The 18,058-nt window shown below is 40.3% G+C and overlaps 1 protein-coding gene across 1 annotated transcript; it reads right to left on the minus strand.

Moving 5' to 3' along the window:
* Nucleotides 1-4,500: 4,500 nt before the first annotated feature.
* Nucleotides 4,501-9,103, minus strand: LOC311266766 (alpha-amylase-like; the record flags this gene model as incomplete). Its single annotated transcript, XM_084369298.1, has 9 exons — nucleotides 4,501-4,709; nucleotides 4,928-5,053; nucleotides 5,187-5,308; nucleotides 5,398-5,620; nucleotides 5,840-5,973; nucleotides 6,722-6,952; nucleotides 7,453-7,650; nucleotides 8,134-8,280; nucleotides 8,936-9,103. The coding sequence occupies 9 exons, from the start codon at nucleotides 9,101-9,103 to the stop codon at nucleotides 4,520-4,522; spliced, it is 1,539 nt and encodes a 512-aa protein (XP_084225424.1). The 3' UTR covers nucleotides 4,501-4,519.
* Between the last annotated feature and the right edge of the window lie 8,955 nt (nucleotides 9,104-18,058).

Here is an 18,058-nt window from a genome sequence, read left to right on the forward strand (position 1 = left end):
AAGACTAAAGCAGAGAAATGTATGAGGACACAAAAGGCCAACCTTCACGTTGCTCTGTGTGCTGCTGTATAATCTGTTGGTGGGGGGTATGAATAAGCTCACTGCAAGGACAGCAGAGGTGTTGGAAAAGGGTAACTGTGACACAGACCAATGTACTCATGTATCAACATCATTTCATGCTATTCTCTTTGCTCTTTCAGAGGATGAAATTAGCTAGTGTGTTTTGGGAGAAAATGATTCTATTTTGACAAGACTGATTTTATTAATATAGCTCAATTACATATTACACTGGGTGAGGATGGGTCGTTATAAAAAAAAATGTCAGATAAGCTATGTAGTACATGTTCTCATAAAAAAGGCAAGTGGGGTTCGGTTCAGCATGTATTGGGAATAGTTTTATTGAATATATTTTATGATTTCATATACAGAGGATTATTAACTAATGTGAGACAAAAAAATGTGTACCTTTATGTAACCAGGTAAATTTGTCAGTGATTAAAATCTCTTTTTTATGAGAGAGCTGTCCAAAAGGGCAGCATAAAAACATCACAAGGTTGTTCTTAAAACGAGGGATTGTTCAATTTTCAGCCAGGCCGATGAGCATTATTTCCCTTTATCAGTATCAGTGTTTTTAATCTGATTGCCGATAAAATCAATTTATTTGGAAAAGTGCCACTTCAGCTCTGATGCAGCATCCTTTTTCAGTTTTAAGTAAACACTGTATAATCCAAATCTGAAAAAAAAAAAAAGTTTCTAAAGTTATCCAATAAATGTTTAAGATAGCAAATAAATAGAAACCAAGATTTTCATTTTCAATGTATATACTTCGTATCGGTTCCAAATATCTGTTACCGATCTCCTTGATTACCAATCGTTATCTGTATCGGTCCTTAAAAAAAACATTCGGTTGATCTCTAATAAATACAGACAACATAATCAGTCAACTCTCACATGCTATAAATGCTGCTAGAAACTTCTTTTCTCCAACTTCATCTGGATTAATTTGCTCGAGCTGACATGAGAAATCTCAATTCCTAATTTTTCTGAATAACCTTTCAAACTACTGAACGTGGGCCTACAGTATTTGTCGATGTACAAGTTGCCGTAGTGTGTTGCCATGGTGAAAGTGTCTGTACACAGAGATATGACGTGACAGCTATTGGGTGAGGAAGCTGGAGGCTTGACAAGACTCGCCAGTGAGAAAATAGATGAAGATCCTGTCAAGAGTGTGGGATCAATACCTCTCTGCACAGAGTTCTTCGTCAGAATGATTAGTTGAGAAATTTCAAACAAATAAACAGCGGTCTGCTCACATTAATGGACACCGACGGCACGTTGTGTGTATCAGCTGGGAGCAAACACTGACGGCCCGACATTATGCAGTTTTGCATGAATTAAGTTTGTATGAGCACTATCATACATCACTCACCTCTTTTTATACTGTCATTGACAATATATATAATTCATGCTTAATTTCGTACATCAGTCATTTTCAAAATACTTTATGTTTCTTGAATAATTCTGAATTGCAAGCAGTTGTGAAATAAATTTAACAGAGAGCAAAATGTCTCATGGACTCTTTTTTAAAATCCTGTTTTGGAAAAGCTTCTGTTTCACAGTTCTCGCTTCAACACTGCCCCCATGTGATATGGCTTGAACCTACACTCTCTTTTTGACTTTCTGAGTGTGAGACAGCTGAATGGATCCAAAAACTCAGTTGCCTGGTCTTTAAGTTGATGACTGTCCTTCTCCTTGGGTGATGTGACAGGCAGGTCTGCTGCACCGTATGAAATATGAAACAGGACGGGGACACCGTTGACAGCCATGTCACAAAGCATCAGTGAGGATGACAGGACCAAAGACCCCGGTCTGCTACGCTGACATCTCTGCAGCTAATCGGAAGGTACAGGCCCTCACAGCTGCCGGACCAAGAGATGGAGAGAGGGTCAATAATTTAGCAGATGCAATATGTTGAGGCTGGTCCAATGTTAAGGTCTCCTTCCATCCTTTTCCTGCACTTTCTGTCACTCTGACTTTCTCCTCTCGCACATTTCGTGAGCAAAGATTCATCAAATGCAACGTGATATGAATTAAACACTACTTTAGAGGAACGCAAACATTCAGATGTGTGGAGAATGCAGGTGTACAGTATAACCTATATGTACCGGTGCTTCTATCATATCCACATGGCTCGATTGACACTTTAGTGGTTAAACATGTCTCTGTGTACAGCAAGGACACAATACAAACCATGTGACATGTGATGTCATTGTTTTCATCACCTTCACCGAGAAACACTCATTCTCAACCATTGCTCTGTCGCTTTCTTTTCTATGAGACATTAAAGAATTTTTCCAGGTTTTCTGCACTCATGGATCACGTTGCCATGACAACGGAGATGAGCCGATTTCTGTCAGGCACCACCTTCGCAGTCTCACCTCTGGTGGCTGGCACTCCAGTGTCACCCGTCCAGAGCTGCTGACGAGGACTCTGTGGGTGGGCTGGGAGGGGACAGGGGAGAAATCCAGGGTGACGGGACAGGAAGAGAGAGGGAGGAAGTAAAGGATGGAGAGTTGGCTCACTGGCCCTCTGGACCCCGACGCCGCCCTAATGACGGATGCCAACGTTGCACTCAGGTGAAACTGAAGTGGCTGCAGCGTGATGGCAAGGAGTCTCATCCCAGTGGAGGGGGAGAATGCACAATACAGGAAGGACATTCGCATGCATCACAGGTCTTGTTCAGGACACTCACTGACCGTGCAGCTGTCTGATTAAACATCTTTTGAAAAACAGAAATCAATCAAAAAATGTAACCATTTCATTGTCACCCATACATCAACTGACCAATGAGCTACATCACTCACAAACAGCAGTCATCCAGTCGTTACGTAGCAAATGTAACTTCACGACAGGCCTGGTTGAAGCAGCGTAAATTATGTATAAAAGAGTCTTTAGCCTTTACAAAACCCAAATCTCAAGATCAAAAGTGTTGGGATTTGGGTGAGTCATATTGTTGCCAGATTGGGCGGTTTTAAGTTGCATTGTGGGTAAAATGGGCTTGGCAAGTGGACAGAATTTGGGATGGTTTACCAGCGGGTTGGGCTAAAATTGGGGCCTGCCATACTGTAAGTATTAATTTGGCCTGTCAGAGGGTTCTAGCAATTCTAGAGATAACTAGTTAATGTTTATGCTGTTTTAGTTTTCGTAAGCTAATACTGCACTTTAAATATGTAGTATCTTTACTTATTAATTATTTCTCTGAGCACAGCAGAGGCTCACTGCGCAGGAAGTCAGTAAATTAAGGGAACTTTGGTTCCTAGTACCATATTGCATCTCAACACAGTAGGTGTTTTTGGCCTCAGTTTTGTCCCTCAGAGGGAAACAGTTTGGCTGTTTGATACCATGAGATTGCATGTTCATTCTGCATGTAATTTAAGTTACTGCTGAGGCTTGTTGCAGTTTGTAGAATTAAATTAAAGTTATTGATTTTGTTATTTGAGCTGTCCCTTTAACAGTGTTTTCAACCAACTCAAGGAGTTTTAGCATTAGCTTGCCAGAGTTACAGCTAAAACATGAATCTGCTAGTAATTGTTGTCTTCTGTCATTGGGGTAGAAACAAAGAGCTGCTTTTGTTTACATCTGGATGAAATCATAGACCCCTTGTTTCAAAAATGACTGAATTTCAAGTGGTAAATCTGCCATAGGCTACTTATGACTGTAAACCGCATATGTGCTGTGTAACAGAAAGCTTTGCAGTTGCAGCAACAGTAACAGCAACCAGACGTAGCCAACAGTCAGCTCATTTAAGTCTCTCCAGTGAAACATTATTTTTTCATTTCAACTGACTAAACCTCAAATTTATTAATTGAGAAGTAAATTACTGTTCTGGTCATTATCGAAATTAATCCTATAACTCTTTTTACCCTGCCGTCAGTGTTGAATATTCCTGACAGTCTATTAGCCTTTCTTCATATTGAGTAACCTCTCAAGATGGAAGCACAGCAGTTGTCATTGCAGGGGCTTTAAATGGTGGCTTAAGCTTGAGAAACACTTTTCTTTAACAGATGGTGGTCAAACAGTATCATCATATTGTTCTTCATGCCAGATTTGTCTAACAGATGGACAGATTGTGTGATTCATGTATGTTACCCTTTAAGTTTGCAAGTATTGATGGTATGCATTGACGTCAGTTTGCATTCGATACAACCCCTCTAGCACATGACAGCTGCTGTGAATGGGGAGAGCAGTTGATTGCAGACAACACGCCTCTACAAAGTTAACCAGGGTTTTTTTTTTTATCCTTTTCTCTAAGAATGCATTGATGGCAGATTCAGAGGAGGGAGTGACTGTTGCAAAATGTCCACATATAGTTAGCGCATAACCTCGATCGAAAAATAGATTACCATAACTTCTTAACCCCTGATTGACTCAGTGTGTTTTTTAAAATTGTATCAGTCAAAAACCAAGTCAGTTTTTCTGGATGACTACATCAAGATTTATTTTAAGTTGTGAGTTGTGTTTACAGCTTGGATTCAGCATGGATAGCGACGAAGGCGTCCTCATCTCTGTTGCTGATCCTGAAGTTGGCGCGGCCATCACCGCCAACATGGATCTGCTTCCCAGTGCACCCGCTTCCTTCCTTCTGGCCAGAAATGACATCGCAGTAGGTGCCACCGGGCATGCCAGTGTTCAGGGTCACATCCATGTCCCTGAAGGTGAGGACAAGGTACATATTTTTATCAAAACAGCCAGAATGTCACAAAACTGTAGAATAAAGATCTTATTTTGCTGTATTATGTATTCAAACCAATAGGATATCACTGAGGGAGAGTTAGATTATTTGTTGGAATTTTTTTGTACACCTCGTAGCGTAGTGGATTTAGTATTTTGTCAGCACCAGTTAGAGCACTTAGCTAATAATCCTTACCAGTCGTCATTGTTGAAGACGATGAAACCGCGGTTACCACGTCCGAAGGCGACCTGGTTGCTCTGATTGTCCCACCAGTTGGAATGAGGCTGTCCGTTGACCACATTACGGAAAATGGCCATGTTCCTAAAAAGAAAAACGAGACAAAATATGATCATAAGATATAATGTACCGCGTTTTCAAATCCATGTGACCAAGCAGAGGCAAAAAAATGAGCTCTGTGTGTACCAGCTTCCTGTCTCGCTGTCTGAGAACTCACTTGATCTGACGCCATCTGTGCTCACACACCCATCCGTCTCCACAAGTCTGGTCGGGGTTGATGGGAACAGGCTTGGTGGATCCATCACCGTGGCTGGGAGGGCCCATCCAGTCATTCTGATCCTAGTTTCAGAGTTTCACAGAAGATACCTGTTAGAAATTCACACCTTACATTGAATTTTATCATTATTGTTGATTAAACGAGAGTCTACCTTTCCGTTGACGATGTGGCGGTTCCAGCGGAAGCTAGACATCACCCTGGTCACTCCGTAAGGGTGCGCCAGCATGTATGCGACAGCCATCTTGTGGAGCCTGGAGTCCCAGAAGGTGACGATGGAAGCACCACCGGCACCGTGGCCTCTCTGGTTGTCGTGGTTGTCAACGAAGACGAGAGCGTTGCCATTGGGCATGAAACCCCATCCCTCTCCCCAGGACCTGCACACAACAATAAAATTTTACTTATGAGGGGCACACTCCTACAACAGCCAAATATTAAAGGGTTTAATTCAGAAACTCTAAAATGTACCAGTTCTAGTCAGTGATCATTAATGATGGTTTTGTCAAACACAGCAAATGGAATTGAAGCCCTCTCATGGTTAAATAAATGTTCAAAAATATCAATTTGAAATGGCAGATTAACAGAAATACACATACTTGGTGTAAGACAGCTTCTCTCCATTCCATTTTCTGAAGACATTTCCCAGTTTGGCACCATACTTGAACTCAGTCACCCTTCCCAGATGGAAATACTCTCTGGAGGAGATGGGCTCACCTCCCAGATCAATAACCTGGAGGGAAATAATTCACGTCATCCACACCATTCATAGTACATATGATTTAAATTAACTGCACCATGTCAGCGATTTGCGGATTGACAGAGTTAATTTAAAGGGTCCGTTTTTGTTTTTTTGTTTGATTCAGCAAAAATCAAAACCATGTTTCTGCTAGTAAACATTCATGTTGTTAGTGAAAACAGAACACACTTATTTTTAAGGTTAACAGGCTGTTTTTGCAGCTTCCTACCTTTTTACCTGTGTTAGCTACTTCTGGTTCATGCTTTTACATCCTCAAGATAACTGTATTCACCTGCTACCACTCCATTAATGTTTTTTTTTTTTCTGAATATTAACAGCTTCTACCCGTGTGCATGTGTCTGTGTGCGTCATCTTGATCTCTGTGCTCATTTTCCCACGGCTCTGCTCGCTGCTCCTTTTGCGCCATCAGTCATAAATATTGGTTATGTGGGCGGTTAGTACTCATGTAATCACATGTTTCCCTGTCGACTACAGCTGGGGGCATGAACCTGAATGTAAATTAGTTTTACTGGCAGCAGTTTTTTTTTTATTTTTATTTTGCTTGCTGCGTGTTTTTTCTGCAAACCAGGTCTAGATAAGTTCATCCAGCCTTTAGGTTCAGTAAAACACACATCAGACAGACACACTCAATACGATAATATATGTTTCCCCATGTTACTATTTCAGTCTTGAAATCACGTAAACTTAAATAAAAAACAAAATAACATGTTGACAAATGTACCTCCTGGAAGATGAAGGGTCTGGAGCCACCACCGAACCACTTGGTGTTGAGGTTGTGCAGACGACCGTACACAGCAGACAGATCACCGGGCCACATGTGCTTGCAGGCATCCACTCTGAATCCAGCCACACCCATGTCAATCAGCTTGTTCATGAAGCCGACCACCTTGCCCCTGACGTATTCTTTCTCCAGGGCGAGGTCCAACAGACCAACCAGACGACAGTCACGCACCTGCAGCAGAAAGAAGTGAGCATTTACATCACAACTGAGTCTTTACTGTTGCTTTTACAAGTGCGATCTTAATGTAAGTAATCAACAGGGGAAGTGATATCTTTAATTACCTTATGTATTTTTTTTTTTAATCTACATTTTATTCCTAAAAAATAGACGAAAAACATTTAGATTTTCTAATGTCTGTTCATGATGTTTTCTGATTCTGAGTGATGTCAACAAAACAAACCAAGAATTTGGGATTTGGCCTAATTCAACGTTTAAACTTCTTTTCTGGAAATGTATTTTATTTGTGTATCTAAACATAACATTTACGAAAACTTCTAATACAAAACAAATCTAAATCAATTTGAGAAGTTGCATGGTGACATCTATTAGTTGATTTTTTTTTTTTCCCCATATCCTCAAAGTCAAACAATCGGTCCATGTGGAAGCTTCTGACTTCCACTGTGTGGATGCCTGACTGGAGTGAGGAACTACTGTGAAATGTGATTCATTACCTGATTGGGATCACCATAGTTCTCAATGTTGCCACTGCCTGTCCTGCACTTGTTATCATTGAAGTCCCAGTGGGTGTAGGGGATGGTGGGGAAGTCCTTCTTGCTAGCACTGAACCAGTTTCCGCATGAATTGTGTGTCCCCTCTCCACCACCGGCGCCGCACATGTGGTTGATGACAGCGTCCACGTAGATGTTGACCTGTGGGGCAGATGCAGGATTGTATAGGTGCAAGACAACTAATCAACACCTCCCTGCTATCTCTCCTCACTTGCGATCCTTTTCTTAACACATTCAGTTCATCCTCAGGTCACTGGAATATGTCAAAGCTTCACTGCTCACTAATGGTTTACTGCAATGTTGGTGGTCCAGCAAGCATATCATTGTAAACTAAAAAATAGCTGCTAAATGTCTAAAGTGTGAATGATAATTCTTTAAGACAGATGCATTAATTCATGAAATGGTTGTGCTTTGTTAAAAAAAAAAGTCTTTCGTTCTGAAATGCCATGTGTCTGTTGTTATAAAACAGTTTGATGATCATAAATTAGGTGTCAAGTGTTGAGAGATGTATCTGGTAAGAATTTGTTGTCTTGTGCACAGCTGTAAATTTACAAGGTGCTGACATACGTAGAAGAGCATTGTTCCAAATGTCTTTCAATAAATCACTGTTGTGATGTGGTTTACCCCGACGTTGTTGCATCTGGTGATCATGTCTCTCAGCTCGTTCTCACTGCCAGATCTGGAGCACAGGTTGTAGCCGGTTGGCTGGTATCTCTGCCACCAGGGTCTCCAGGGATTGTTCAGCACAATGTGCTCATTTGGAGGGGAGATCTGAGCAACACAGAGGGAAGGCATTACAGTTATAATCACTTTTAGCGCAGGAATTGTTTGCAGACAGACAATTGTTGTCAAAAATCAAGTGCAGGTGTATTTTTTTGAAAGGTGCACTCTGGCAATTTTTTACATGAAGTCCTGTTTAATCTTCATGAGGCGTATGCGTGGCTTTCTAAAGTTTGAAACAAACCCACGGAGGGCTAATAAAACACTCTGTACAAGTGCACTATGGGAAATCTAGTCTTTTGTAGCTTAATTCACACTAATTTGAATATCTCTGTTTCTGATGCCTTGATTTTTTACCATTCTTTTGAAAATGTTTCCTGTGAGTCCTCCAATTTTGTTTTGTGCAAAACTGAATCGCTGGATTACCCCATCACATTTAAATTTAAGGAATATAGACAGATAAAAAGAGACTATTGAACTTCACCTAAAAAGAGGAGCATCATTTTCCTAAAAAGGTAAGTTTGTCTTTAATTCATTAAATAAGAGTTTGTTTTTTTCAATTACCCATTCCTCATACAACTGATAAAACAAAACTTAGCAGTGAAATTCAAAACAATAAACAACAATTTTTTATGTGAAGAAAGCTGAAATCGCCTGTTCCCTTTTGATATATATTTATCTGATCCCTGTGTTCAGCCATACATACCTGAACTCCACCAAAGCCATTAGGAGCCAAGAAGCGCTCACACTCTGCAGCGATGTCTGCCCAGCGCCACTCAAACAGGTGGACGATGGCGGTCCTGCCGTGCTTGGTGTGGGGGTTGTGCTGGGCGAGGCTGAGCCCGAACAAAGCCACCAGAATGAACAACTTCATGTTTTCCCTGGATGAGCGAGAAAACACACTTACCTGCTGCCTCACGGTTAGTATTTATACTCATTTCCCCCTCTCTCTCGGACCAATGAGAGACTGGCAAATATCAGCATGGAGGTTAAACAGGTGCTTCTTTCTCATGGCCTCCTACATTGTTTAAAAAACTTGCAGAGGGAAAAAATAGCTTTGAGGCACACATGGGTTGGAAACTGAGGTGTGCTTAATGTCTTTACCTGAATATAAAAACAAGTGGCTTCAGATCCCAAAGCGTCATTCATTTTCTGACAGTGACATATCTGTTACACTGAATTTTATCCTTTCTGCAGGTCAAAACAAACTGAAACTCACTCTCAGAAGAATCACATTTGCCTTGTCACGTAACCTCACGAATTCAGCAGCGACACTAGCCCACAAAACACAATTTTCCTGCTTTAAGCATTACCATATTACCATCTTATGTGATTTATGATATTCATCCTGCACTGAATCAAATATAAAAACATCAAAATTGCATTTTTAAGCTCTCACCGCTCAGAAGACGACAACATAGATTTATCCTGCTTTAGTATTTGTTCATTCTGTTCAGTGACCACATGATGTTGCAACAGCCATTTTAAACTCGACCAGAGTTTATTTGATTTGGAACAAATATCTATTTTGGGCAAAGCAAATAAAAAGCTGGGGCAGGCAAATTCTGTATTGGACGTCATTATGTGATGAGCACGGTGTGCACGTAAGCACGACCGTCCTTGAGATCAATCTGGCAATTAGCCATTAAAGCTGAATAACACTGGCAACAGTGAAGTTAGCACTGTGCTGGAAAAAGCAGTGTTCATCTTACATCAAATTCATGTTGAATCTGAATTTACAATCTCTGTATGGAAATTTGAAGTTTGCACTGGAATTCTAACTGGATTTCTTTCATGTATTGTCATGCAAAGACAAATACCTTTATTCAAGCATCAAACATATTTAGTACAAAATTAGGCCAATATAAAAGATTGAGGTTTCACAATACTTTCATATAAGGTCTTACACCAGGGGCCAGATGTTTTAAATGACATGTATATGCACAAAAATCATGCATTTGACATACGGTATTTCACACATTGACTGGTTTTGTGCACCTCAACTGTCTCCATTTTAATGTATGGGAACTTGTGGGAGTAGAAATGAAGCTTGCACCTGAGCAATGATCGGGAGAACCAAATCATCCATACATACAGCTTTATAAATCTAGTGAAAATAATTGATTGGCACTTGACAGGTCAGATTAAATTACTGTAGCAGTGGTCAGTTTTACTTTGCTCATGTTGCCATATCAAAGACAAATATCAGGTGCAACAGTTACAAAACATCCTTGTAACTTCACGGTGTTATTATCTGCTTCCCATCAGCTAAAACCAATACAGATAAGCTACACCCGAGCCAGAAGGGTGGGAGGTCAGATTTGTTATGTAAAACAAACCACACCAGCTATGACAAAACACAAGTATTTTCCCACGAGGGGCTTCAGGTGTGACCCACCACTCAGTTGCTGTATGTGGGTGAAGGGTCATGTTTCTTGTGTCAGCACAGGAGATTAATTTATAGTAGAGTATAAGGTCGGTCTTCAGCATGACTTCATTCACCTTCAGGAAGATGTTTCTGTATGGAGAATTACTAATGTAAAACTTAACTGCTCAGTTTACACAGGACTCTAACTAAGGAAATGTCTTCCTCTTTAGGTACTTGTATTGTACTAGTATTTCCATTTCTATACTACTGTTCACTACATTTTAGAGAAATATAATGGAATATATTGACTTTTGGTTGGTCCCACTGCTCCCTCGGGATGGGTACCAGTTTCACCATGTTGTACATTATATGATATATGTGACATACTGTAAATAAAGATTCTACTTCCTCTTCTTCTTTATTAGACTGCTATAATTTTCAATTTTTCAATCAAGTTATTTTTTGGAACATTTAATAAATCTTCACAATTATAGATTAAACTACCTTAAAGTAATACAGTTGTTAAAATGAGCTCCACAAAGTAAAATTTGTAATGATAATAAAAAATAATGGTGCTATTTTGCATGATTAGTACTTTTTTTACTTTTGATGCTACTAAGTACATTTTGCTGCTAATCTTCCTACTTTTACTCAAGTAAAACATTTTTATGGATTACTTATAGTAGGTACTGTATTTTTGTGTGGTATTGCCACTACTTGAGTGTCTTTTATGCCACACTGTGCAAATGTCTGAAGCAGCAGTTATGTTTGGAGTCCTGAGCCTGGTTTATTACAAGGCATTTGTTTTGTATCTATTAAAACAACATTTCTATAAGTTATTATATGAGTTTATGTGCTACCCCTTCCTGAATCCCAAATGCAAACTTCATTTAGCGGAGTTTTATTCCAGTTATTCCATAAGAGGACAATCATCTCTGAGGTCTGACTGACCCAAAACATAATAGTTTAATGTTTATCCATTTGCATGTTTATATTTATTTGACTTTTTGGTAAACAAAAAATGATATGTGTCCATTTATAACCCATAAGTTTAGATATTTCTTTATTTGGTGTAATATTGATGCTTTATATTGATTCACTTGCTGATTTTTTTCCCCCACCCTAATCAAATGTGCATGCCACATAAATAAAGAAAGGGTGTTGTTGCAAAAAAAGAAAGATAATAAAATAAAAATGTATTTATTGATTTATTGTTTTTTACACATACAGCAGTGAGATCTTTGAGACTCCAGAAAAAAAGAGGAATAAAGTCAATGTCAACAAAACACAAGAGGTTAAAATCATGCATATTCTGTGTAAATATGGAGTCATACTGACTATCCTGGGAGCAACCACATGGCACTGTCTCATTATAACTGGGGGTCTGAGTTACTGTATAACTGAGCATGGTGGTGATGGGATGTGTTTTCGTATAACAATAGCTCCCCCAATGGTTCTTGAGAGAAACTGCTGCATTTAAAGCATACACAGTATATACAGTACATCATTCTGTGTGACCCTCATGTCATATAATTACCTTTATTTACCCTTAAGTAAGTTTAATATAATGCTTATATACTGATATGTACATGTGATTTCTTATTTCACACTATAAAATGTATTAAGCAGCTGTTGATTTATCACAGAAATGTGGATAAAATCACTATAAAGCACAACTCTTTTAAACAGTTCTGCTGTATTATTATTATTGCCTTTATTGTTGTACAATATTGAGGGGGTTCAGCAACTAACAGCACATCGACATATGTCCCTGCGGCTGCATTGCATAAATAGGGGCAGTAAATGCCACATTGACTGCAGGTTTGTGTGCATTGAAAGCTTTTGTAAATAAGGCCTGGTGTGCTTCATCATGCCTCATGTCCCAACTGCTTACTATCTGACCCAGCTCCTGCTGCACCCGTCCCCCCTGCAGGGAGCGTGTCAGGCAGACATCTGACCTGCCTTACTGGGTTTCGTTCTGGGTCGCTCCCCCTAGTGAGTCTGTGGGTCACAGGCATGTAGAAGTGAAGGGGCCCCGGCACGTTTGTCGTGGAAACATTCACTAATAACTCATCTCGGTGCAGACTGCGCGTGTTGACACATAAGGACTAAAGGGATAAAGATCTAATTTTACAGTGGAGGTTTTGTCCTTCGGTCGCGATGCCCTGTTCACAGTAGGAGCACTGCTCTCTGGTGTGCTTTGAAGCCGCAGTAATAGTCGAGACAAAAGCAGACAACACACATTCAGAGGGATCAAAAACAAACCTTTAACAGTCAAAGCTTAAACCCACATAGCTGAGTTTGTTATTAAATATCAAATTATCAGATTTTTTTTTTAATGTGTGTGGTGAATTAAAGCTGTGTTCTATCTCTGCTCAAAACAAGACTTCAAATGGCTGATTCTGGTATTATCTACCCATTGAAGTTGGGTGAAAAGCTCTTTAGAGATCAAAATAGCAAATGTGCAGTAGCAGATTTTTTTTGACCACTTGGGGGCAGCAGAAACGTTGTAACCACAGCATTGGCGTGTCATTACTTTTTAAAGATATAATATGTAACATCTATGCAGTGAAATATGTAAAAATGACTAGATATTTGTCATATAGTTTGTTGAGTGATGCACCTGCATTACCCCAAAAGTTTCCAACAATGTTCAAACCCAGAGAAATCCTTCATTGTATCCTGGTCACCTGTTGCTATAACCTCTGGGAGAGAGTCAGAGAGTGAGGAAGGAAGTGGGCAAATGAGACTAAACATAACGGGAATAAAACGTTAAAAAATTGACCTGTCAAGTCAGATTTTTATCAGCAGTGGTGGTTGCTTAACAATGAAAACAGCAACTTACATGATCCCACGCCACTTACATCCATCGTTTTGCTTTCACAGAGGGACCCCTAGTGGCTGGAATTTCATATGTGCGTTTAAGTTGATATCGTGTGCTTGCTCGTACATCGCCGCCTTTTTACATTTCCAGAAGATACGAAACAACATCATCATTCATCTGGTTTTGGTCTTGACCAACTCCTGAGGGCAAAATTTGGATTTTTGGTTGCTAAGTGCTCCACTAAGTTCACCAGCTAGCCAGTCGCTAACTGTATCTGTCCACTGTTGGTGCTGAGCAGGTTGGTTGCAGCAGGTTTTTAGCGCTCTTTCACTGAACGCAGCTGAAAACAATGCTATGAGATTAGTGGGAGTGAAACAAAACAGGAACTGGCTGTAATGAACAGGGTACAAGAGGTATAAATTGGGACCCAGAAAAAAAGACAGTTGTTTGCCAAATGAAGCTCAGCGCAAGTCCAATCAGGAAGACAATCTTTTCATTCACCTCTCTCCCTGCTCCCTCCATTCACCAGACATGGATGTTTCTTCAAGTACTCTCCCTCCAATAAACTAACCAGATTCTGCCACGAACACTATCAGCCAATCACGTCTCTGCTGTCAAACTTAAATTATTTCAGGCATTTGCGGGACCCTCCTCCACCCCATCCTCCTCGAGCTACTCACCAAAATCAACTCCCCTGTCATCAGATATCCAGGATCCCCCTTCCTCCATCACCACCACCAGTGTCTAGGCTCCATCGGGGGGGTTTCCTGTAGTACGCACAGCTTCATCACCTTCCCCTATAATCTTCTTCATCACGATGGAGTCTAGCCACCAAAGACTCTCTCATTCTCTTTGTACACATGGCAATAAATGTTCTTGTTCACTTAAAGAAACTACGAGTCTCTCCTGATTGAACTGCCATTCAACCTCAATGAGTAAGAAACATAATCAGTTGCCCTGGTCATCTTCAAGAGAAAATTTGCAAAAGGAATTCAGAGGAAAAATCTTCTTCTTCTTCTTCTTCTTCTTCTTCTTCTTCTTCTTCTTCTTCTTCTTCTCCTCTCAGAGTGGAAACAGCTGATCATTCATGTGAGCTCACTAGCTGGACTAGTATGCAGTATCAGCACCTTTACAATTTACTCTTTGGCATTCCTTGACTTTTTCCTAGGTACCGGCACTCTACACAAGTTGTGAGCAAATCTGACAAGAAAACACACTCAGATGATCTACTGGAAGTGTCTCACTGCTGTTTGTGATTGTGTTTATATGTATGCATTCCTCAGAGATGAGCAGCAGCCGAGACATACAGCCTGCAGGCATCAAAAAAGTGTATGATCATTTACATTTCATTGTTGCAGATGAAGCAACATCCTCCGGAAACACATAAAACGCTTCACATTATTCATCCATGAGTTTATTATAAAGATCAGCTGTATGTGAAGGCTTAATTAGAAAAGCAGAGCAGCAGAATTGACCAGTACAAAGAAATGAGCTCCTGACCAGACCATCTATCAGTGCCCTCAAAAAAGTGCAGAAAAATATAATGATGGAAACACACTATGGTTTTCACATTTTTTATCAAAAGATTTCCACTTTAAGGTTTACTTTGAATTACTGGCACAAGGTTTTCATCTGAATGACGCATCATGCTCTGTGGGAGGTGTCAGCGGGAGAGTTAAGGCCCTAAAACTCGCTCACATTTTCCCATGGGCCCCAAAAATTCCAGTCAGACCAAAGTCCTTTCCTGTATGGACAACACAGGACATACCTCCAGAGGCGATGAAGGGTTCGGGGGACAAAGCTTTCTTTCACAGCTCGAGCTCGGAGACCAGGTGAAAGGAGAGAAGTTGGTCATTTGATTCCCGCCTCTGCTTCTGTCATGGGAAAGTGGAGGAGTCACAGCGTAGAGGGGGGAGGCGGGAGGGTCGACTGGAGACAGGGGGAAGAGAAAGTGAGGAGGAGTAAGAGGGAGATAAAAAGAAAAGGGGGTCAGCAGGTTAAGAGAGAGAAGGAAGAAGAGAGAGGAGGTGGGTGTGCAGAAGACAAATGAGGAAACAAAAAGAAGAGCGAGTGCATGAGATGGTAAAAGGGGGGCGCTGCTGTAGTGCAGGGCAAATGAGGAAAAACACAGAGGGAGTGAGTGGAAAAAGAGAAGGGGGAGTAAAAACCATAAAGGAAAAAAAGAGGCAGCTGATGGAAGGATAAGAAGCTGTATGTACCTCATCTTCCTACACCTCAGGTTGCTCTCTAAGCCAGACAGCTCCGGTTTAAGAGCTGTTGCACATGGCATTCTGGATAAAAGCAATGAAACAGTGTGCAGAGTTCAAGTAGTCATACTATTGTAAAAGTAGGTTTGTATTTAACACAAAGCTGCATCACTCACTGGTTTGGGAAACATAAAAATCCACTTTGCATCGGATGAAGAGGTGTCAAATAAAAACTAACCACATTTATGGTCCGATAATCGTCTGATGTAAAGCATTTGTTGCTTCACTGGGTACTGCAAAAATTTACTGCCCCTAACTTTGCATGACTTTTTAATGATCCCAGTAATGCCATCAACTGCCCTAACAAGTGTTTCTTGCCTTGAGGAGAAGTGGGTAACCACATTTTTCCCTTTACGGTTCTGAAATTGTCACTAAATGATTCGTATTTTGGGAACTTTTCAGGTTGCATCAACTAAGCCGAGCATATCAGAGAGGAAAAAGCCCTATAAAGTCAAATCCCCAGCTCTTCCAAAGGAAAGTTTCGGCCCAGTATCCTCCTCTCTCTCTTTTTTCTTTTTTTTTGCCATGATGATATGTTGTGCAGATGTTGGGAAAAGCTTTCCATCTCACTGCAAAGAATAACAGCAGCAGCGGAAGTCCCCCAGGAGAGGTTCACGCTCTGAAACTTGCTAATACACACACACACACACACACACACACACGCACACACACACACACACACACACACACACACAGCCAGACACAAATGTACGTGCACACACACACACACACACATGCGTGCACATTTGCAGACATGAACTCGAACACCTTTACGTTTTTAGACAAGTCATGGAATCAGACGCTCTCTCACACACACATGCTCTCCATCCAGGCTTCTTGTAGAGACACATGCTTCTCACATTGAGACATTAAAGGAACACATGTAGACAGTAATGTTGACCATATACATTACAGTGTTTCACAAAGTATTCATGTCAGTCTCACAACTGTAAGCAGGACAACAGTAGTCTGGAATAAAAAACATTATTGATATTGATAGATGTTTATGTTTTTATATATATACTGTATATAAAATCAGCCAAAGTTCAAAAAAAAAAGTTCAAAGAGTCACAATACAGTTATTTTACCATTTCTGTCTCCACTACTCTGTTCTACTTTGATTGCAATATCTTAGAGTTTCTTACATCACTGTGTTTTAAAGATAAATAGACCCACAAACCACAACACAACAGAGATTCACCTTAATATAAAGCTTCCACACTAAATCCACAAAAAGAAATTGTACCTCGAAAGTGGCAACACACAAAAGAAAACAATGAACATTCAAACATTCACTCACAGTGTAGGTACCAGCACATTATTGTAGTGACAAAAATGTGCAAAACTTCAAATCTACAACACAAATCTCTCTCTCAAATCAAAGTAATATGCAACATAAAAATGCCATTAAGCTATTGTTTAAACAGTTAAACGTGTCGGCTCTTTTGCTGGTTTTTCAAACCGCTCATAAAGTTTCAAAATATTTTACAAAGGAAAATCAAAACAGTCGGTTCAAATTATAGTTGAGTTCTGACCAGGCAAATATCATAGTTTAGGAAAAATGGGGCGGAACCTGGGGAAGCCAATCAGATTTTTCGCCACCCTAAGCCACCCCCTTGGTTACGCCCCTGCCCAAGGTGTTGTCCAACTCATATATATATGAAAGTAAGAAAAGAAGCAAAGACTCACTTTGGAGATGCTGGAATCTAAAGTCTGACAAAGAACTCACAGCTGCATCAACTGGCATTTTTAAACATACAGTATGGGGTCGTCAGAAACTAGCTGTCGTACTGTACTGTACAATTTTATAGTATCTCACCTTTTTTCACATCACGAAATAGACCGACATTCATCTGGAGTTGTGTTTGTGTCCAGCTGATGAACACAAGTCCAATATTCACGCTCACTTAAGGTCTGTTTTGCGCTCCGTCGACTCCTGAAGGAAACAGCTGGCTCTTTAGAGGCAAAACACTCCACTTTGATCAACGCTAAAGTCACTAACTTTGTCTGTCTGCCATTTGGTGCTGTGAACTGTAAGATTTGTTTTTATTAGAGCTTGTCGCTGTAATCAGCTTCTTCCTGTAGTTGAAAACAAGGATAATGAGAAGTTACGGTGAACCAAAACAGTAAAGCTACAGGTGCTGAACCCAAGAATCACATCTGCTGATAACTCTGTCGGCTCATCACAACGACTGATCAAACATCTATGTGTGTTTGAATGTGACATACTGTTTATCTAATAATATTGTTTGTAGGCTACTCTGGAAAGTTAGTGCTTGCCGCACCTGTGAGAGACAGATGGTAAAGCAGCAGAGACAGAGAAATGCTGATTTTCAATCTCCAGTATAAGCCGAGGACTTATAACATGGA

This window comes from Pagrus pagrus (assembly GCF_965226575.1).
Source record: "Pagrus pagrus genome assembly, chromosome: 12".
Taxonomy (NCBI): Eukaryota; Metazoa; Chordata; class Actinopteri; order Spariformes; family Sparidae; genus Pagrus; species Pagrus pagrus.